Consider the following 15,965-nt stretch of genomic DNA (forward strand, 5'->3'; position numbering starts at 1 on the left):
TGCACCTCCATAGGCGGTCACGGCCTTGTTACCGCAGTGGCCGCTACACGCTTCCTCCCCTCACCCGGCTCAGCCCAGCCGTCAGCCCCAGCCATGAGAATTCGGCCAACCCCATGCCGGGACGCGGCGACTGGTGACGGAGGGCGGGGGTGTGAACGGGACGGGCGGAGGGAGTCAGGGAAGCGGGGAGCGTTAGGACACGTGAGGGCGCGTCGACCAATGGCAGGGCGCCTTCGAGGGCGGCTAGGCGGGGCCGGGGGCGGGGGCGGGGCGAGCGGCGGGCGGCCCGGGGCGGGGCGGGCCGGCCGGGAGAGGGGCGGAGAGACGCCGCCGCCGTTGCCGCCGCCGCCGCCGCGGCCGCCGCTGCCTCTGGGAGCCTGAAAAAGGGGAAACGAGAGCGAGCGAACGATTCAGTCCCGCGGCGGCGGCGGCGGCGGCCGTGGCCGTGGGGGCGCGACGGCCGGGGCGGGGGCGCTGCTGCTGCGGAGGCAGGCGGCGGCAGGGGCGGCGGCGGCGGCGGCGGCTCGCTCCAGCCATGCCGAATAAAAACAAGAAGGAGAAAGTGAGTTCGGGCCCGGCCGCGGGACGCCGGGGGCGGGAGAGAGCGCCGGGGGAGGGCGCCGGGGCGCTGGGGTCCTGCTCCCGGGCCCCGGCTCAGCCTCGCCGCCTGCTGCGGGCTCCGCGTCCCCGAGGGCGGCCGGGCCGGGCATCCCGGGGCTTCTCTCGCCCTCACGGCTGGTGGGGGCGGGGAGCCCGGGAATTGCGCCGGAGCCGCGGGGCCCGGGCCCGGGCAGCGGGGACCTTCGTGCCGGACCCGTGCCGGGCGTGGAGAGAGGCGCGTCCGGGGGAGGGGGTTGGAGGGGCGCCCGCCCCCGACAGCGCGCCGTGGGCCTGGGCGGGCAGGTGCGGCCGCCGAGGGGGTTCGCAGCCTCGCAGTCCCCCGGAAGGAGCTTCAGGGATGGGGGCTGTAGACGCCTGGGGAGGGACCCCGCTGAACGCTAGTAAGGAATTCTTTGCCGCCCCGGAGGGACGCTCTGGGGCTCTCAAAACGCTGTTATTATCCTGGGTGGCGGCGGCAGTGAGGGCTGCGAACGAGGGTGCTGCGTTTGCATTGCGGGGGGTGGGGGAGCGGGAATGTTTCTGCTTCAGGTGAGGCTCTGTAGCGTTTCGGCATCACCCCAGAAATACTCACTCATAGGGTTTAGGGTGGGAGTGAAGAAAGGAATGTGATGTGGATCTTCAAAATGCCAAAAGCGCTGTATAAAATTAGATGTATCTGTTTTCTGCTTAAAGTTTTCAACCTCAAGTGGAGATAAAACGAAAGGAATCTGAAAGGGAGGATTGTTGCTCTATTGGATTCCTAAACAATATGATCTAGAATTTCCTAATGGTGTGGGTTAAAACTATCAAAAGCGCTGGTAGAGTTGTATCAATCCTTTTTAAAACTGCGTTTGGTTTACCTGTCTAAAAAGTGAGAAGACTAATTGACTTTGCTTCATGTTTCCCAGGAATCTCCAAAAGCAGGGAAGAGTGGGAAAAGTTCAAAAGAAGGACAAGACACGGTAGAATCAGAGGTAACTGGCATCAAATACAGACTTTGTTTTTCATACACAGCTTTTAACTTAGGGTAGAAGAACTGAGAATGAGAAAACCTAGGATCTCCTAAAATGCTTCCCTGTATGAAGTTTTCTTTGTGGTGCCTTTCATAACCCTCCATTTTAGTTGTTTAGGTATTTACCGTTCTGCTTTGGAAAACTATTTACGATTTTATGAAAATCGTGCTTGCCTATGGAACTGGTTTGTGGATCTTTGGGGTTTTTTTGGTTTGTGGGTTTTTTTTGGTTTTGGTTTTTTTTTGAGATGGAGTCTCACTTTGTCACCCAGGCTGGAGTGCAGTGGCTCAATCTCTGCTCTCTATGACCCCTGCCTCCCAGGCTCAAGTGATCCTCTCACCGCAGCCTCCGAGTAGCTGGGACCACAGGCACATGCCACTACTCTTAGCTGATTTTTTTTTTTAGACAAAATTTTGCTCTGTCACCCAGGCTGGAGTGCAATGGCACCATCTTGGCTCACTGCAACCTCCACCTCCTGAGTTCAAGCGATTCTCCTGCCTCAGCCTCCTGAGTAGCTGGGATTACAGCCACCACACCTGGCTAATTTTTGTATTGTTAGTAGAGACAGGGTTTCACCATGTTGGTCAGGCTGATCTCGAACTCCTGACCTTGTGATCCCCCTGCCTCAGTCTCCCAAAGTGCTGGAATTACAGGCCTGAGCCACTTCGCCCAGCCTGGAACTGGTATTTTTAAGTTCATTTCCCATACTTCAAACCCAGCAACCATCCCGTATGGCTTGGTCTTATGGATTCTGTGGTGTATATAGCTATGTTGCTTTTAGCTTTAGGGCCATCCCCCACTGCTACTTCCTTTGCAAGCTGCCAGGTGACTCTGTGGTTGGTTCTTTTTCTTTTATCACCTTTGTTTTCCTTCATGCCGTCTCTGCTACTGACGTCCTGGGCTAGCTCCCTATTTCTGTGGATGTCTGGTCCCTTGGCCTCTTTCCCCAATAATGTTGGTATTTGAAAAACTCACCTAGTTTTGGTATTTTATCATCATTCATGTTCTTATTCATTCTCTGTGTGTGTGTGTATGAGTGTGTGAGTGTGTGTGTATGAGTGAGAGTGTGTGTGAGTGTGTGTGTATGAGTGTGTGTGTGAGTGTGTGTGCTTGCGTGCGTGCACGTGTGCACATTGGCCACTTGTGAATTTCTCTGCTGCTTGGCTTTGGGCTCGTTGAGGAGCAGCTGGAATGCCAAGTGAGGATTGCATGTACTTGAGCAGCCGTGATGCTGGTGCTTCACACAGTTGTGCCTTCAGAGGATTTGCACAGTCACCACTTTCCTTTGCCTAACTGTTGAACTAGAGAGCTCCTAGGGCCAAGGGTCCAGGAGCAGTGTGGACCCAAGCAGAGCCAGTAGGTCCTTTTGAATCCATGGGCAGCAGAGAATCGGCTTAAGAGACTGTCAGTTCTCCAGAGCTGGATCATTGAGGTCCCAGTCTTATGACAAATGACATTTATTTGTGAGTGTCAGAATTCTTCCCGGAAACCAAATTAGAATGAGTTAAATTCCGTCTGGGAAACACAGTTGACTGGCGATGATCTGCAGTGCACTTTTTTTTAGCCCTGCGTTCTCTCTTTTCTATCCTTTGGTGTATTCTGAACCTCCCTCCTCTTCAGCAGGTGGTTTATTCCAGCAAATCTGTTGCCCTCCCCAAAGCAAAAAGCAGAAATCCAAAAGGTTCCTTAAATGTCAGTAGTTAGGATCATTTGTGCCAGTCTGTCCCTCCCTGTCTTTATAGCACAGTCAAGGTTTACTATGCCGTGCTTGGATTTGACTTGCTTATTTCTTCCCTGTCACCCTTTTAACTAAATTCATTTAGCCGAAGATGAAATGTAGGTGCTTTATGGAGGTGTATGCTATATGCCTTTTTTTTCTTTTGGTTTTTTGATCTTTCATTAAAACTACTAAGATTTCTTCTCCTTAGACCTCTCTTGCTAGTGTACCTATATCTTCTTATTTTAGGGCTATTCCTTTTTTTTTTTTTTTTTTTTTTTTTTTGAGAGATGGAGTTTCGCTCTTGTTACCCAGGCTGGAGTGCAATGGCGCGATCTCGGCTCACCGCAACCTCCGCCTCCTGGGTTCAGGCAATTCTCCTGTCTCAGCCTCCTGAGTAGCTGGGATTACAGGCACGTGCCACCATGCCCAGCTAATTTTTTTGTATTTTTAGTATAGACAGGGTTTCACCATGTTGACCAGGATGGTGTTGATCTCTTGACCTCGTGATCCACCCGCCTCGGCCTCCCAAAGTGCTGGGATTACAGGCTTGAGCCACTGCACCCAGCTTAGGGCTATTCCTTATACAAAGGAGCATCAATGTGTATATTTCATTTATTCCTATTTTTAGTAGGAAGATCCTGGCTATAAGGACGAATAATGTTAAGTTTAAACCTGAAAAATCTGTCAGTAATTCAAAATACCAAAACCACTGCTATGTAAAATGTGTTTTTTTAAAGTGGTTTGGGTTTCTAGACTCCCAGTCGTGTAAGACTCGTGGTGTGGCCTGCAGTGCCTGAGTATGATGCCCCGCTTGTCTTTTTGTATTTTTTCTAGAGCTGGAGCTACAGAGCTTGAAATTACCACTGAAAAATACTGAAATGTTGGGTCCTTCACTGCTTCCTCATAAGGATACCAGAGGCAACATGGCATGTTAAGCACGACACTTGGCAGATCACTGTGTAAACTGTTTTTCAGGAATACAAATTGGGACACTTCTGTTCTTTTGACCTTTGAGTTGACCCTTAACTTTTTTATTATTGTTTTTTTCCCCTCGGTCTTCAGCTCACTGCTTCACTCCTAGTTCCACCCACTTACCAAATATGATTGACTCATGCAGGTAAATTAAACCATTATTGCACACTTTTTCCCTCTCCTCTCTCTCAGTATTACTCTTAACTTGAATATTTTAACCTGAACAATTTAAATAGGTTTGATATTCCCATGCTGCTTTCAAGCCTCTCTTTTTTTTTTTCGATACAGAGTTTTGCTCTTGCTCCCAGGCTGGAGTGCAATGGTGTGGTCTCTGCTCACTGCAACCTCCACCTCCCGGGTTCAAGGGTTTCTCCTGCCTCAGCCTCCCAAGTAGCTGCGATTACAGGTGCCCGTCACTATGCCCAGCTAATTTTTTTTGTATTTTTAGTAGAGACAGGGTTTCACCATGTTGGCCAGGCTGGTCTCTAACTCCTGACCTCAGGTGATCTGCCCACCTTGACCTCCCAAAGTCCTGGGATTACAGGTGCAAGCCACGGCGTCCAGCCCCTTTCAAGCCTTTTACAATCATGTCGCCTTCACAATGAGCAGTTGCTCCCATTACCCAGTGAACTCACCTTCTAATTGGACAGTTACCCCACCTGGGGCTTCACAGCCTTGAAAGACGTACAGAGCAGGGACCTGTCCAGGGCAGAGAGCCAGATGGTGTGGAAATAATCCCAACAGAGAAAGCACTCAAGAACCTGGCCTCTCAATGACTTAACCCCCTCCTTCAAGTATATGGCAGGTCCTTATAATAAAATCCTGCCTGGCTATTTAGCCATAGAAAGCAAGGAAGCCGGCGGCATATGTTGCAGAACTATTCTTGGGTAGAACAAGGGGACATTTGATGGTTTGGGTTTTTCCTTAAGAAAGATGAAGTCCTGGAGTAGAGGATAGACTGATAGAGTGGAAAATGTTTCAGCCTGGGAGTTAGAAAGTAAACATGCGGATTCTTGCTTTGCCATAAACGATGTCACCTAACTTGTGTGACGCTGTTTTCTCATGCTTCAAATGATTTGGTGAGTTTAAGATGAGGCCATTTTTTAATGTATAGGACAGATTGGATGGTACCCTTCTTGAGAGACATTTTCCCTGCAAGAGATATGGCAGGATGTATCTTTCATTGTCACAAAATTCTGTTAAAGGTCATAAATGCTGCCATGTAACTTTTGCCTAATTCTAGAAACTTCTCTTTGAATGAATGTGTTGGTACATGTTTCTTCTCTTTCAGATAGAATGGTTAATTTTGACTTGTTGCTTTTGCATATCTGTCCTGGAAATAAAAGTTTCTTCCCAGTACTTCTGATTTATTCCTAGGAAGTCTTAAGGGATGAGGCAGCACATGGGCTCATGGGCCACTTGAAGTTGGAAAATTCTGTGGAGATTGACAAGGAAACTCACTTTTCAGCATCTGTTCTCAGCATAACATTCAAATCTGTGGAAACATAATTAGGCACATTTTATGATGATTTAGAAGCTTAATAAATTGCTCCAAGATTTCTAAAGTTGGTTTTGTAAGATCAGACCATAGGTTGGTGTTCTCTTAAGCTTGTGTACTCTGTCCAACGTCACATTTTTAAAAGCGTTCATGATTTTTGTAAAGTGATTTGTTTTAAGCACATTAAAGGTTGTTTGAGTGTTGTTTGTGTTTTACACCTGCTTCAGCTTAGTTTTGTTTGAAAGTCTCTACAGCAACTCTTACCTAGTATCTGCTGCTGAAAAGAAGGAACAGTCCTCTCTCCAACTTGTTAGCTGGCTTGACACCTTCCACTGTAGTAAGAGCCTTTTTCCTGTTAGAATCTCTCCCCTTACATTCCACTGCCACCACTCCCTGTTCTAGAGCTAGTGAGACTGACAGTCACCTCAGGCCACATAGGTGCTAGGCAGAGGAGTAATTTTTTAGAAATTAAAGCTGAAATTTAAAAAATATTTAGTAATACACCCATTAGATAATGTTAACAAATAACATTTTTTATGAAAAATACCTTTTCTTTTCTTTCTTTTTTTTTGGGGGGGGGTGGGGGGAACAGAGTTTCGCTTTTGTTGCCCAAGCTGGAGTGCAATGGCGCAATCTTGGCTCACTGCACCCTCAACCTCCCAGGCTCAAGTGATTGTCCTGCCTCAGCCTCCCGAGTAGCTGGGATTATAGGCATGTGCCACCACGCCTGGCTAATTTTGTATTTTTAGTAGAGACGGTGTTTCTTCATGTTGGTCAGGCCAGTCTTGAACTCCCAACCTCAGGTGATCCACTTGCCTTGGCCTCCCAGAGTGCTGGGATTACAGGCATGAGCCATCACACCGGGCCATGAAAAAATATTTTTTCAAGAAATAACTCCTTCTTTTCACAGTTTCTGTAGCAAGAGTTTTCACCTGAGTAAGTGTGAGAAGGACAGGGACAGTCGTTTAGTTTGGTGCGACCCCTCCAAGGAAAGCCCCTGACACCCCTGTAGGCTCACTTCTGAGCTTGGGGCTTTCTCTAGAACCTCCCATGCCTTAGTTTCCATCAGTCTCTTCCCAACTTTTTTCCATACCCTCAGCTGAACTTCAGTGAAACCCAGAGAAGACAAAGAGAAGTAATACTTTCAAAATCTTTATGAAATTCATATGTAATGATTATGGAGTAAGTAGAATCACTTGCTTTTAATTGTCATGTCTTGGCTCACTCTTCCCAGCACCTCACCATGGTCTTTCCTTCGAGCCCAGGGGAATGGGAAAGAGGCCCGGCAGGGAGGATCCGTCCTCCACGGCTGCAGCTCCTGAGCTTTGGGGTTGTTAGGAGGCAGCTGTCCTGAGCTTGCTGCCCTTGGGGGCTGGGAGTGGTGGTTCTTCCTTAAGCAGCCCCCTTCTCTAGCCCCCATTCTGTCCTGCATCACAAGCTGCAAGGTTGGTGGACGCCAGGTGCCTCCTGTGTGACCTCCACCACTCTAGACCAAGGGTTCCAATCTCAGCACTTGACTGTGGGGCCAGATGTTTTGGTGTGGGGCTGCCCAGTGGCCCTGCTGCCCAGTGGCCCTGTACTTTGTAGGACATTCACCAGCGTCCCTGGCCTTACCCCTAGATGCCAGTGGCCCACCGCCCCCACCAGCTGAGACAACCAGGATCCCTCCAGACGTGGCAGATCAGATTGCCCCCAGTTGAGCCGCTGCACTGTAAAGACACCTCCAAAATATGTGCGTTTGCTTACAAACCACAGCTGGCACATACTCACATGAGCATGATATTTCCTTTAGAAGAGCAGTGCTTACACAGAGGGGGGTCACTGCTTTATACTCTTCAAAATTACCAAGCATCCCAAAGAGCTCTTATTAGTGGGTTGTATCTACTGAAATTTTTCATTAGAAACTAAATTCAAGCTGAAAGTTTTAAAATAGTTCATCTATTAATAACAGTAACACCCATTAAATGTTGACATGAAAAAACATTTATGCGGAAACTGTTTTGAATTTGCTGAAGAAAGTGGCGTGGCTCTGTTTTTGCAGATCTCTTTAACATCTGGCTCCACGGAAGGTAGCTGGCGGCTCCTGCATGCAGGCTGTTTTGAGTTCATGAGTAGCCTGTGAAAAACTCCCCATAATGACACTTTAAAGGGCAAATCATGTGTCTTCATGTTATCATAAAAACAGTTTTGACCTCGTGGACCCCTGAAAGGGTCAAGGGACACCTCCCTGCTGCCGCCCCAGGGTCCCCAGACCACACTTTAAGAACCAATGTTTTAGGCCGGGTACAGTGGTTCATACCTATAATCCCAGCACTTTGGGAGGTTGAGGCGGGTGGATCACGAGGTCAAGAGATCCAGACCATCCTGGTCAACAAGGTGAAACCCCGTCTCTACTAAAAATACAAAAATTAGCTGGGCATGGTGGTCCACGCACCTGTAGTCCCAGCTACTCGGGAGGCTAAGGCAGGAGAGTTGCCTGAACCCAGAAGGCGGAGGTTGTGGTGAGCCGAGATCACACCATTGCACTCCAGCCTGAGTAACAGCAGCGAAACTCCATCTCAAAAAAAAAAAAAAAAAAAAAGAAAAAAGTACCACTGTTTTAGAATACTCTCCCCATCCTCTGCTGGCCGTCTGAATGAATATTTTCATCTTTTTAGCTCCAACTCAAGTTCATCTATCCAGAAACTTCAGTGAAGCTGCTTCTCACCAGCTTGGATTGCACGTTTTCCATCTTTTAAATGTGTATGACAGTTACTTGGTAGACCAGTGGCTGGCTGTACAGTCGTCTGCCATGTTTACTGTGCTAGGTGACCTTTGTTCCCTGTCACTTGCCTTCCTAGCTAGATTGTCCTCGAAGGCGTCGGTTGAGCTTGTTTCTTATTTGACCTTGCCAGATATATTAGGACCTAGAGTCAAGAAGTGTTCGGTTGGTGGGATTTAAAGGTGCTGAAAAGGAGAGCTTCAAATCAGGTTGCTGAGTTTTCTGATACTGTAAATTAGCAACAATAATAAAAACAATCTTGTTATTAAGAGGCTTATTTCTTTGTCACTTTTTTGATTCGGCAAGGGAATTGTAGTGTAGAATTTTCATTCAATGTAATTTGTTTTAAATAAATAACACTACACTAAAGCAGAAGATTATGGTACTTCGGTCTTCTAATGTCTTGTGAAATTTTTTAAAAGTAGATATTTTGGGTTTTTTCTTAGTTTTTTACATATTCAGTGGAAAAAAGTGTAGTCTCATCAGATCTTGGTTCAAAGGTCAGTGGTAAAAAGTATAGTCTCATACGATCTTATTTTAATTAAAGCATTTCAGAGTAGGATTTCCATTTAAATACAGTTATGCATCGCTTAATGAGGGGGGTGCATGCTGAGAGCTGTGTTGTTAGGCCATGTCGTTTTGTGACAACAAATTTTCCTACCACAGCCTCTCAAGCTGGGATTACAGGCATGTACTTAACACAAATCTAGGTGGTACAGCCTGCTACACACCTAGCCCATACGGAATAGCCTCTCACTCCAGGCTACACACCTGTACAGGGTGTCATTGTGCTGAACGCTGTAGGTACCTGTAATACAGCAAGAATTCACGTATCCAAACACAGAAAAGATACCATAAAATACGGTACCATCATCATATGTGCAGTCTGTTAAATGTTGTTATGTGGCATGACTGTATAAAGTTTCCCTGTGATCTTCTGTGCTTTGTGTTTATTTTATTTTTTTGAGACAGAGTCTCACTGTGTCACCCAGGCTGGGATGTAGTGGCACAGTCTTGGCTCACTGCAACCTCTGCCTCCCGGGTTTAAACAATTCTCTGCCTCAGCCTCCTGAGTAGCTGGGATTACAGGCGCCTGCCACCACACCTGGCTAATTTTTGTATTTTTAGTAGAGATGGGGTTTCACGAACTTGGCCAGCCTGGTCTTGACCTCATGATCCACCCTCCTCGGCCTCCCAAACTCTGTCTTTCCTTATTTGGGGAACATTTCTCAGTAGAGCATAAGTTACATATATATTTCATGTGCTTTATAAGATAGGTTTTGTTTTGAGCACCTCTTGTTCTGTGCGAGCACTGTGTTGAGGATGGAGGAGATAAAGAAGAACGTAGTATTGACCTGTCCGGAACTGAAGTGCTGGCTGTCATCTTTGAAGTGTAGCACCTGTTGCTTCTGGACATCCAGTGTATTTGGGAGTAACTTGGCCCCCATTCAGTTAGATCTTGTAGTCCCTGAGTGGATGGGACAAGATGGAACCCATTTCATGTAAAGAGCCACCTGGAGCTTTGGGTTAGAAAAATCAGACACTTTAAGGCATCTAAGCAGACACAGGCTCACCATTAAATTATGGAGTTCCAGAAAGCACACTGGACCCTAGGGTGCATTTTATGGTTAAAGCCAGTAGATAAGATCAGTCAGCGTTTCTCTCCCTCTTCAGTAAAAGCTTCACTGCACTATATGCAATTCCAGAAGGAGCTCATCAAGCAAATGATATGAAATCTAAAGTTTTCTGGTTCAAGAAAGAAGCTCAAAGTTCCAACATTGAAGCAACGGCAGGGCAAATGGCAGCTTCTAGCCCTGCCAAATGATGGTGGAAAGGCTTCTACCTGCATCCTTAGCGCAGCCGAGTGAGTCAGGCTGCCACCATAAAACGCTGTGATGTTTTCCTAAATCACAGGGAAGAGTCATCTGGAATATGTCAGTTCTAAAACGGGCCTCCAGTGTTTCCTTAAATGTTGGGTACCTGCCAAAGGTCAAGGCACAGCGGTGTCTGGTTTAGCACAGCATCCTGTCTAATCATCTAGTTCCTATCAGCAGGTTGTGTTAAGCAGAGACTTCCCAGTGCCCCTGCAGTGAAGTCAGTGCTGCTTCCAAATCCAGCCAACGTTGTCATCTTCATGTTCTCCGCCTGGGGGAGTGAGAGAGCAAGCCTAGAAATGAAGGTCTCCGGAAGGGGGAAAACTGCTTTATTAAGGATATAGACTTTTCTTCATCTTGTGTGTGTGACGGAGTCTCACTCTGTCGCCTGGGCTGGAACGCAGTGGTACACTCTCAGCTCACTGCAATCTCTGCCACCCAGGTGCAAGCAATTCTCCTGCCACAGCCTCTCAAGTAGCTGGGATTACAGGCATGCACCATCACACTATCTTTTATATATTTTTAAAATATAAGATTGAGTGGCCCAGTGCTGTGGCTCATGCCTGTGATCCCAGCACTTTGGGAGGCCAAGGCAGGCGGATCATGTAGTCAGGAGTTCAAGACCAGCCTGGCCAAGATGGTGAAACCCTATCTCTACTAAAACTATAAAAATTAGCCAGACACAGTGGCAGGCACCTATAATCCCAGCTACTCGAGAGGCTGAGGCAGGAGAATCGCCTGAATTTGGGCGGCAAGGTTGCAGTGAGCTAAGATCGCACCACTGCACTCCAGCCTGGGCAATAGACTGAGACTCCATCTCAAAAAAATAAATAAATAAATAAACATGGCCCTAAAGAGATTAATTTCAGACATTGTGCATCCTGCAGGTGTTGGCTCTGACCAAGGACTGGCTTCGCCGGATGGTAATATTGAAGGACAGAGGGCTCTGAAGTGATTAGACCTGCCCTGGCCAGCATGGTCATTATTTGCCACATATGGCTATTTTTTTTTTTTAGTCAAACATTCTAAAGTCTGGGGAGGCTATTTTTAATTTAAATAGAAATAGAAATTAATGAAAATTCAAATTATATAAAAAATTCAGTCCCTCGGTTGCACGGGCCACATTTCAAGTGCTCAGTAGCTTCATGTGGCCAGCAGCTACTCTACTGACCAGCAGAGGTGGGACATTCGTAGCTTCACAGAAAGTTCTGTTGGGCAGAGCTGTCTCAGACCCTAACAGTATTTTCCAAAATAATTCCAATGTAAGTGTATTTAATTTATTTTGTTAGCTCTCACTCTCCTTAATATGAAATTTAAGGTTGAATTTAAAGGAAGAGAAGACATATATTGGCAAAAGAGAAGGCAGTAGATAAAATTAGAGAAGGAGGAGTGCAGGAAAATGGAGTGCGTGGTGAGACAGGAGGGGGGCCCTGTCTGCCACTTGGTCTGTGCTTGGCCCGCACCTGATGCCCACACAAGAAAGACTCCATTGCCCGCAGGAGTGAGACCCGGGAGCAGTCATGACCTTTTGTCCTCCCAGTCTGTCTTTATAGACATTTTCTCTTATTTATTTATTTAGGGGTTAAAATACACATGGTTGAAAAATAAAGTAATACAGAAATCAAGGTTTCCCTTCATCTTCCTCCCATTCTCAGACTGCTTCACAGGACACAGCCACTCAGCTGTCTTGCTGATTATGAACTGGGCCACTGTCCAGCTCAGGGAAGTTGTGCGGTGTGACAGAGGCTGGGTTCTGGAGTCAGGTCCCCCTTCTGTTCCCTGGAGGGACCGTACCCTCTCGGTACCATGTTCTTTATCTGGGCCGTTCTGTGTGACGTTGTGGCTTTCCTCCAGGCTATCCCTTCGTTCTCAGTCAACCAGCAGGTTCACTGTGAGACCCAGCACGTGCTGAGCACCACTGCAAGTGCAGAGTTCCCGTACTCATGGAGTTTGCTTCCAGTGATGGCACAAAAGTGGAGTGCAGTGCCACAGGTGTTTTCTGCAGGGCATGAGTGACATTGGATATGAGAGCATGTCACCTTTGCAGTGCAATGGCCCTGGGGATCTCAACCCCATAGTGACAACCAGAACTACTCACATGGCTCCACACATCTCTGGTGACAGGACCCTCTGGCAGCCCCTCTGCTGAGATTGGGAGGCTGCTTCAGGAGGTCAGGGATGGTCTCACCAAGCAGATGACACGAAAAATAAAATGTGAATGTCAAGAAGGAGGCCACGGTACAGAGATAAGGGAAAGATCCTCATTCAGCCAGAGGCAGCAGCTAGTGCGAAGGCCGCATGGAGGAAGTGGGTTTGCCATGTCCACCGCCAGGTGTCCACCAGTTGGCTAAGGAGAAGTGAGGATGTGGGGGGAGGGATGGAGGTAGGGAGCCAGGCACCGAAGGGAGGGCAGGGTTTTATAAACAGCCTGCCTAAACAGGGTTTTGGGATTTTGGCAGGGAGGTGGGGGTGATTTGGTTTTTTGGTTTTAGAGACAGGGTCTCACTCTGTTGCCCAGGCTGGAGTGCAGTGGTGCAATCCTAGCTCACTGCAGCCTTGAACTACTGGGCTCAAGCCATCCTCCCACCTCAGCCTCCCAAGTGGCTGAGACTACAGGTGTGCACCACCATGCCCAGCTGACTTTTGTAATTTTTTGTAGACAAGGGGGTCTCACTATGTCACTCAGGTTAATCTGAAACTCCTGGCCTCAAGCAGTCCTCCTACCTTAGCCTCCCAAAGTGCTGGGACTACAGGCATGAACCACTGAGTCTGGATGGATAATGGGAAGCCACTGGTGTGTTTTGAGCAGGGATGTAAGAGGATCTTCCTAGCTGCGGTGTGGGAACAGGAGACTGTGCTTCTCAGATGAAGGGTTTCTTTGTTCACACAGGCAAAGATGCGGCACTGGCACAGCTGGCCGTGGGTGGGCTTGTCAGCTGACCACTTGCTGTAGCGGCCTTGGCTGGGAGCTGGCTCTTGTGACTTTTGGCCCCTAGAGACTGAAGTGCAGAGAGTGTGCTTAGAGCGGCTGGCTTCCACATTAGCAGCCGTAGTTTCTCCTAGACAGACTGGTTTCTTTGGAGAATCTTCTTTCCTTGTCATAGCCACTGTTTGCCAACCTTCTGCAGAGAAGGTGCCGGGGATAAGGTGGGCATGGACAGGTCAGTTTTCAGAGCTAACATTCATCTCCTCGTCAGCCGCGTATCTCACTCCTGTCCTCTGCTGTACCCAGTCCCTCGGGGGGTGGGGGCGATTCTGTAGGGACAGCACCTGCTTTCTCCCTCCGGGCCCCCCCTGCTCTGTGGTTGCCAGATGGAAGGAAGTTGCCGAGATGCACCAGTGAATGTTCCTAGGCCGAGATGCACCAGTCACTGCCTCCACAGACCTTTTTATTACTGGCGGTTGTAACTTGCCTCTTCCTTCACTCTCACTTGTAAGGCAGGCTCATGAGGTTTGCTGACTGCGAGTGCATCGTCGACCTTGATCAGGAAAATCTGTCCTGTTTTCCTTTATTTCTTATCCAGAAATTGTTGGCCTAGCACAAGAATTAGTAAAACCTTTTTTCTGTAAAGGGCCAAACAGCAAATATTTCTAGGCTTTAGCGGCCGTGTGGTCTCTCCTGCAGCTAATTAACTCTGCTGTCGCAGCCAGAGAGCAGCCATAGACAGTAGGTGGATAAACAGACTTGGCTGTGTGTCCAGCAAACTTTATTTATAAAAATAACCAGGAGGCCAGATGTGGCTCGTGGGCTGTGGCTTTCCAGCCCTGGCCTACAGGAATCCAAATCAGGTTCAGCAGCTGGAGAAGCTGCTGCCTGTGGGTCTTTGTCCCTGGGCCTGTATCCGAAACCAGCACTGATTATGTTCTGTGAAAAAGTACCTTTGTGTTTACTTCTATTCATCATCTAAGAGTTACTGGACACCAGTGATTTGGCCCTGCCCAACTGAACAATGACTCTCACATATCTAGTTGTGAATTTTTAGAACTGCAGTGTTTAAATGAAGGGAAAGAGCTGCCTGTTTCATTTGGTAATCCCCTATATGATAAAAATCTAGGAGAGAGGCTTTGTCACAAATCCAGTTGCCATTTTTGCTGTTTCAGTGAAATATTTTAAAGTAGAGAGACTAACAGACATCCATGTATCTGTTGCCCAGATTGTTTTTTTACTTCAGATATATTGGGGTGCTGTTGCCTGGCTGCACGGGAGGTTGTGGGGTGTGAGGGCACTTGGACATTCGGGCTTGCTGTGTCTATGTTAGGAGCTAAAGGGGTGCTCTCCCTGAGCACGAGGGATGGCTCTGGTGTCTTGTTTCCTCTTCCTGAGGAAGTGAAGCCATGCTTGTTGGGAACACTTGGGAGAGGGCCACGCACCACTGAGGCAGGTAACGCCCTTTGCCCCCGTACCTCCCTGTGGGCCTGGCAGCGGGGACCTACCCTGGCTGGGCACCTGAACCCCAGCACGATTTCAAGGACCGTCTGGGCGCCTCATCTTCCCTCCTCTGCAGACAGCCCCACCACCTCCTCCCCGAGCCAGAGACCCCAGAATCCCAAAACCTCAGGAGACACATCCTCCCCAGGGGCTCCATGTCTCTTCATCGGAGAGACCTGAGAAGGGGAGGGGAGGGGAGGGGAGGGAATGGCTTCCTCTTTATTCCCGTAGCTTCCATTTGAGTGGCTGACAAGTGTCTCAAGTAGCATTTCAACAGCATTTCAGACTGTGCCCCCCAGCCTTCCTTCTAGAACGTGCAGCTGCTGCTCGTGTGCACCACTGCTCAGACAGGTGGGGGCCGCAGTGCTGGCTCAGAAGCCTCTGGGACCACTGACTTTCAGTGGCTTCTACTGAAGGGAAGGGCTGACTGTTTTGATTTGGGTTTGACAAATAATAGTTGGAGAAATAATTTCCCATCGTTAAGCCAGACATCAGGAGGCTAAAGTAAATTCTAGGTCCTCTCTCCCCTCACTGAATGAGTAGATAAAAACAGAATCCCTGTAACCAGCATTCCAGAATGGGGCTTCCTCTTGGGGCGAGGAGGGTTTTCTGGAATAGACGGTGGTGACGGCTGCACTACCCTCTGAGCACCCCTGAGTCCTCCAGGTTGACAGTGGCAACAGCAAGGGTCCCACAAAGCCAGGGAGACACACTCGCTTTGGGAGGGGGTCAGCTGTTCTCGATACAGAGAAGGCATCAGCGTTGGCTGAGTGTGAAGTGAGAAACCAACAGGGAAGAATCAAGTCCAGGTTGCCCAAGCCGGGCCACTAAACAGTATCATGCTCCTTCACAGCGATCTCTTAGGATTTTAAGATAGACACCCAGTTTTTGTTTTAGGAGTAAACACTTAAACTGAGGAAGCACACCTGTTGGTTCTCACTTCACATTCAGCCAACGCTGATGCCTTCTTTGTATCGGGAACAGCTGACCCTCCCAAAGCGAGTGTGTCTCCCTGGCTTTGTGGGACCCTTGCTGTTGCCACTGTCAGCCTGGAGGACTCAGGGGTGCTCAGAGGGTGGTGCAGCCCTCACCACCGTC

General features: G+C 48.4%; 1 protein-coding gene and 1 long non-coding RNA gene across 11 annotated transcripts in view; both read left to right on the top strand.

Moving 5' to 3' along the window:
• The first annotated feature begins 318 nt into the window (after positions 1-318).
• PPP2R5C (protein phosphatase 2 regulatory subunit B'gamma) overlaps positions 319-15,965 on the top strand; it is a 170,837-nt gene continuing 155,190 nt past the window's right edge. For 6 of the 10 annotated variants that reach the window (XM_078335776.1, XM_078335773.1, XM_078335777.1 and 3 more), the window contains exons 1-2: positions 319-562; positions 1,509-1,574. In XM_078335776.1, coding sequence (XP_078191902.1) covers positions 536-562; positions 1,509-1,574 — 93 coding nt within the window. In that variant the 5' untranslated portion in view covers positions 319-535. The remainder of the gene's footprint in view (positions 563-1,508; positions 1,575-15,965) is intronic. The other 4 variants (XM_078335775.1, XM_078335779.1, XM_078335784.1 and 1 more) reach the window with 1 other exon arrangement.
• On the top strand, positions 4,312-5,870 carry LOC144577480 (uncharacterized). The gene is made up of 2 exons (XR_013521602.1): positions 4,312-4,450; positions 5,683-5,870. It is a non-coding gene; the product is annotated as an uncharacterized LOC144577480 (long non-coding RNA).

The sequence above is a fragment of the Callithrix jacchus genome, chromosome 8 (assembly GCF_049354715.1).
Source record: "Callithrix jacchus isolate 240 chromosome 8, calJac240_pri, whole genome shotgun sequence".
Classification (NCBI taxonomy): domain Eukaryota; kingdom Metazoa; phylum Chordata; class Mammalia; order Primates; family Cebidae; genus Callithrix; species Callithrix jacchus.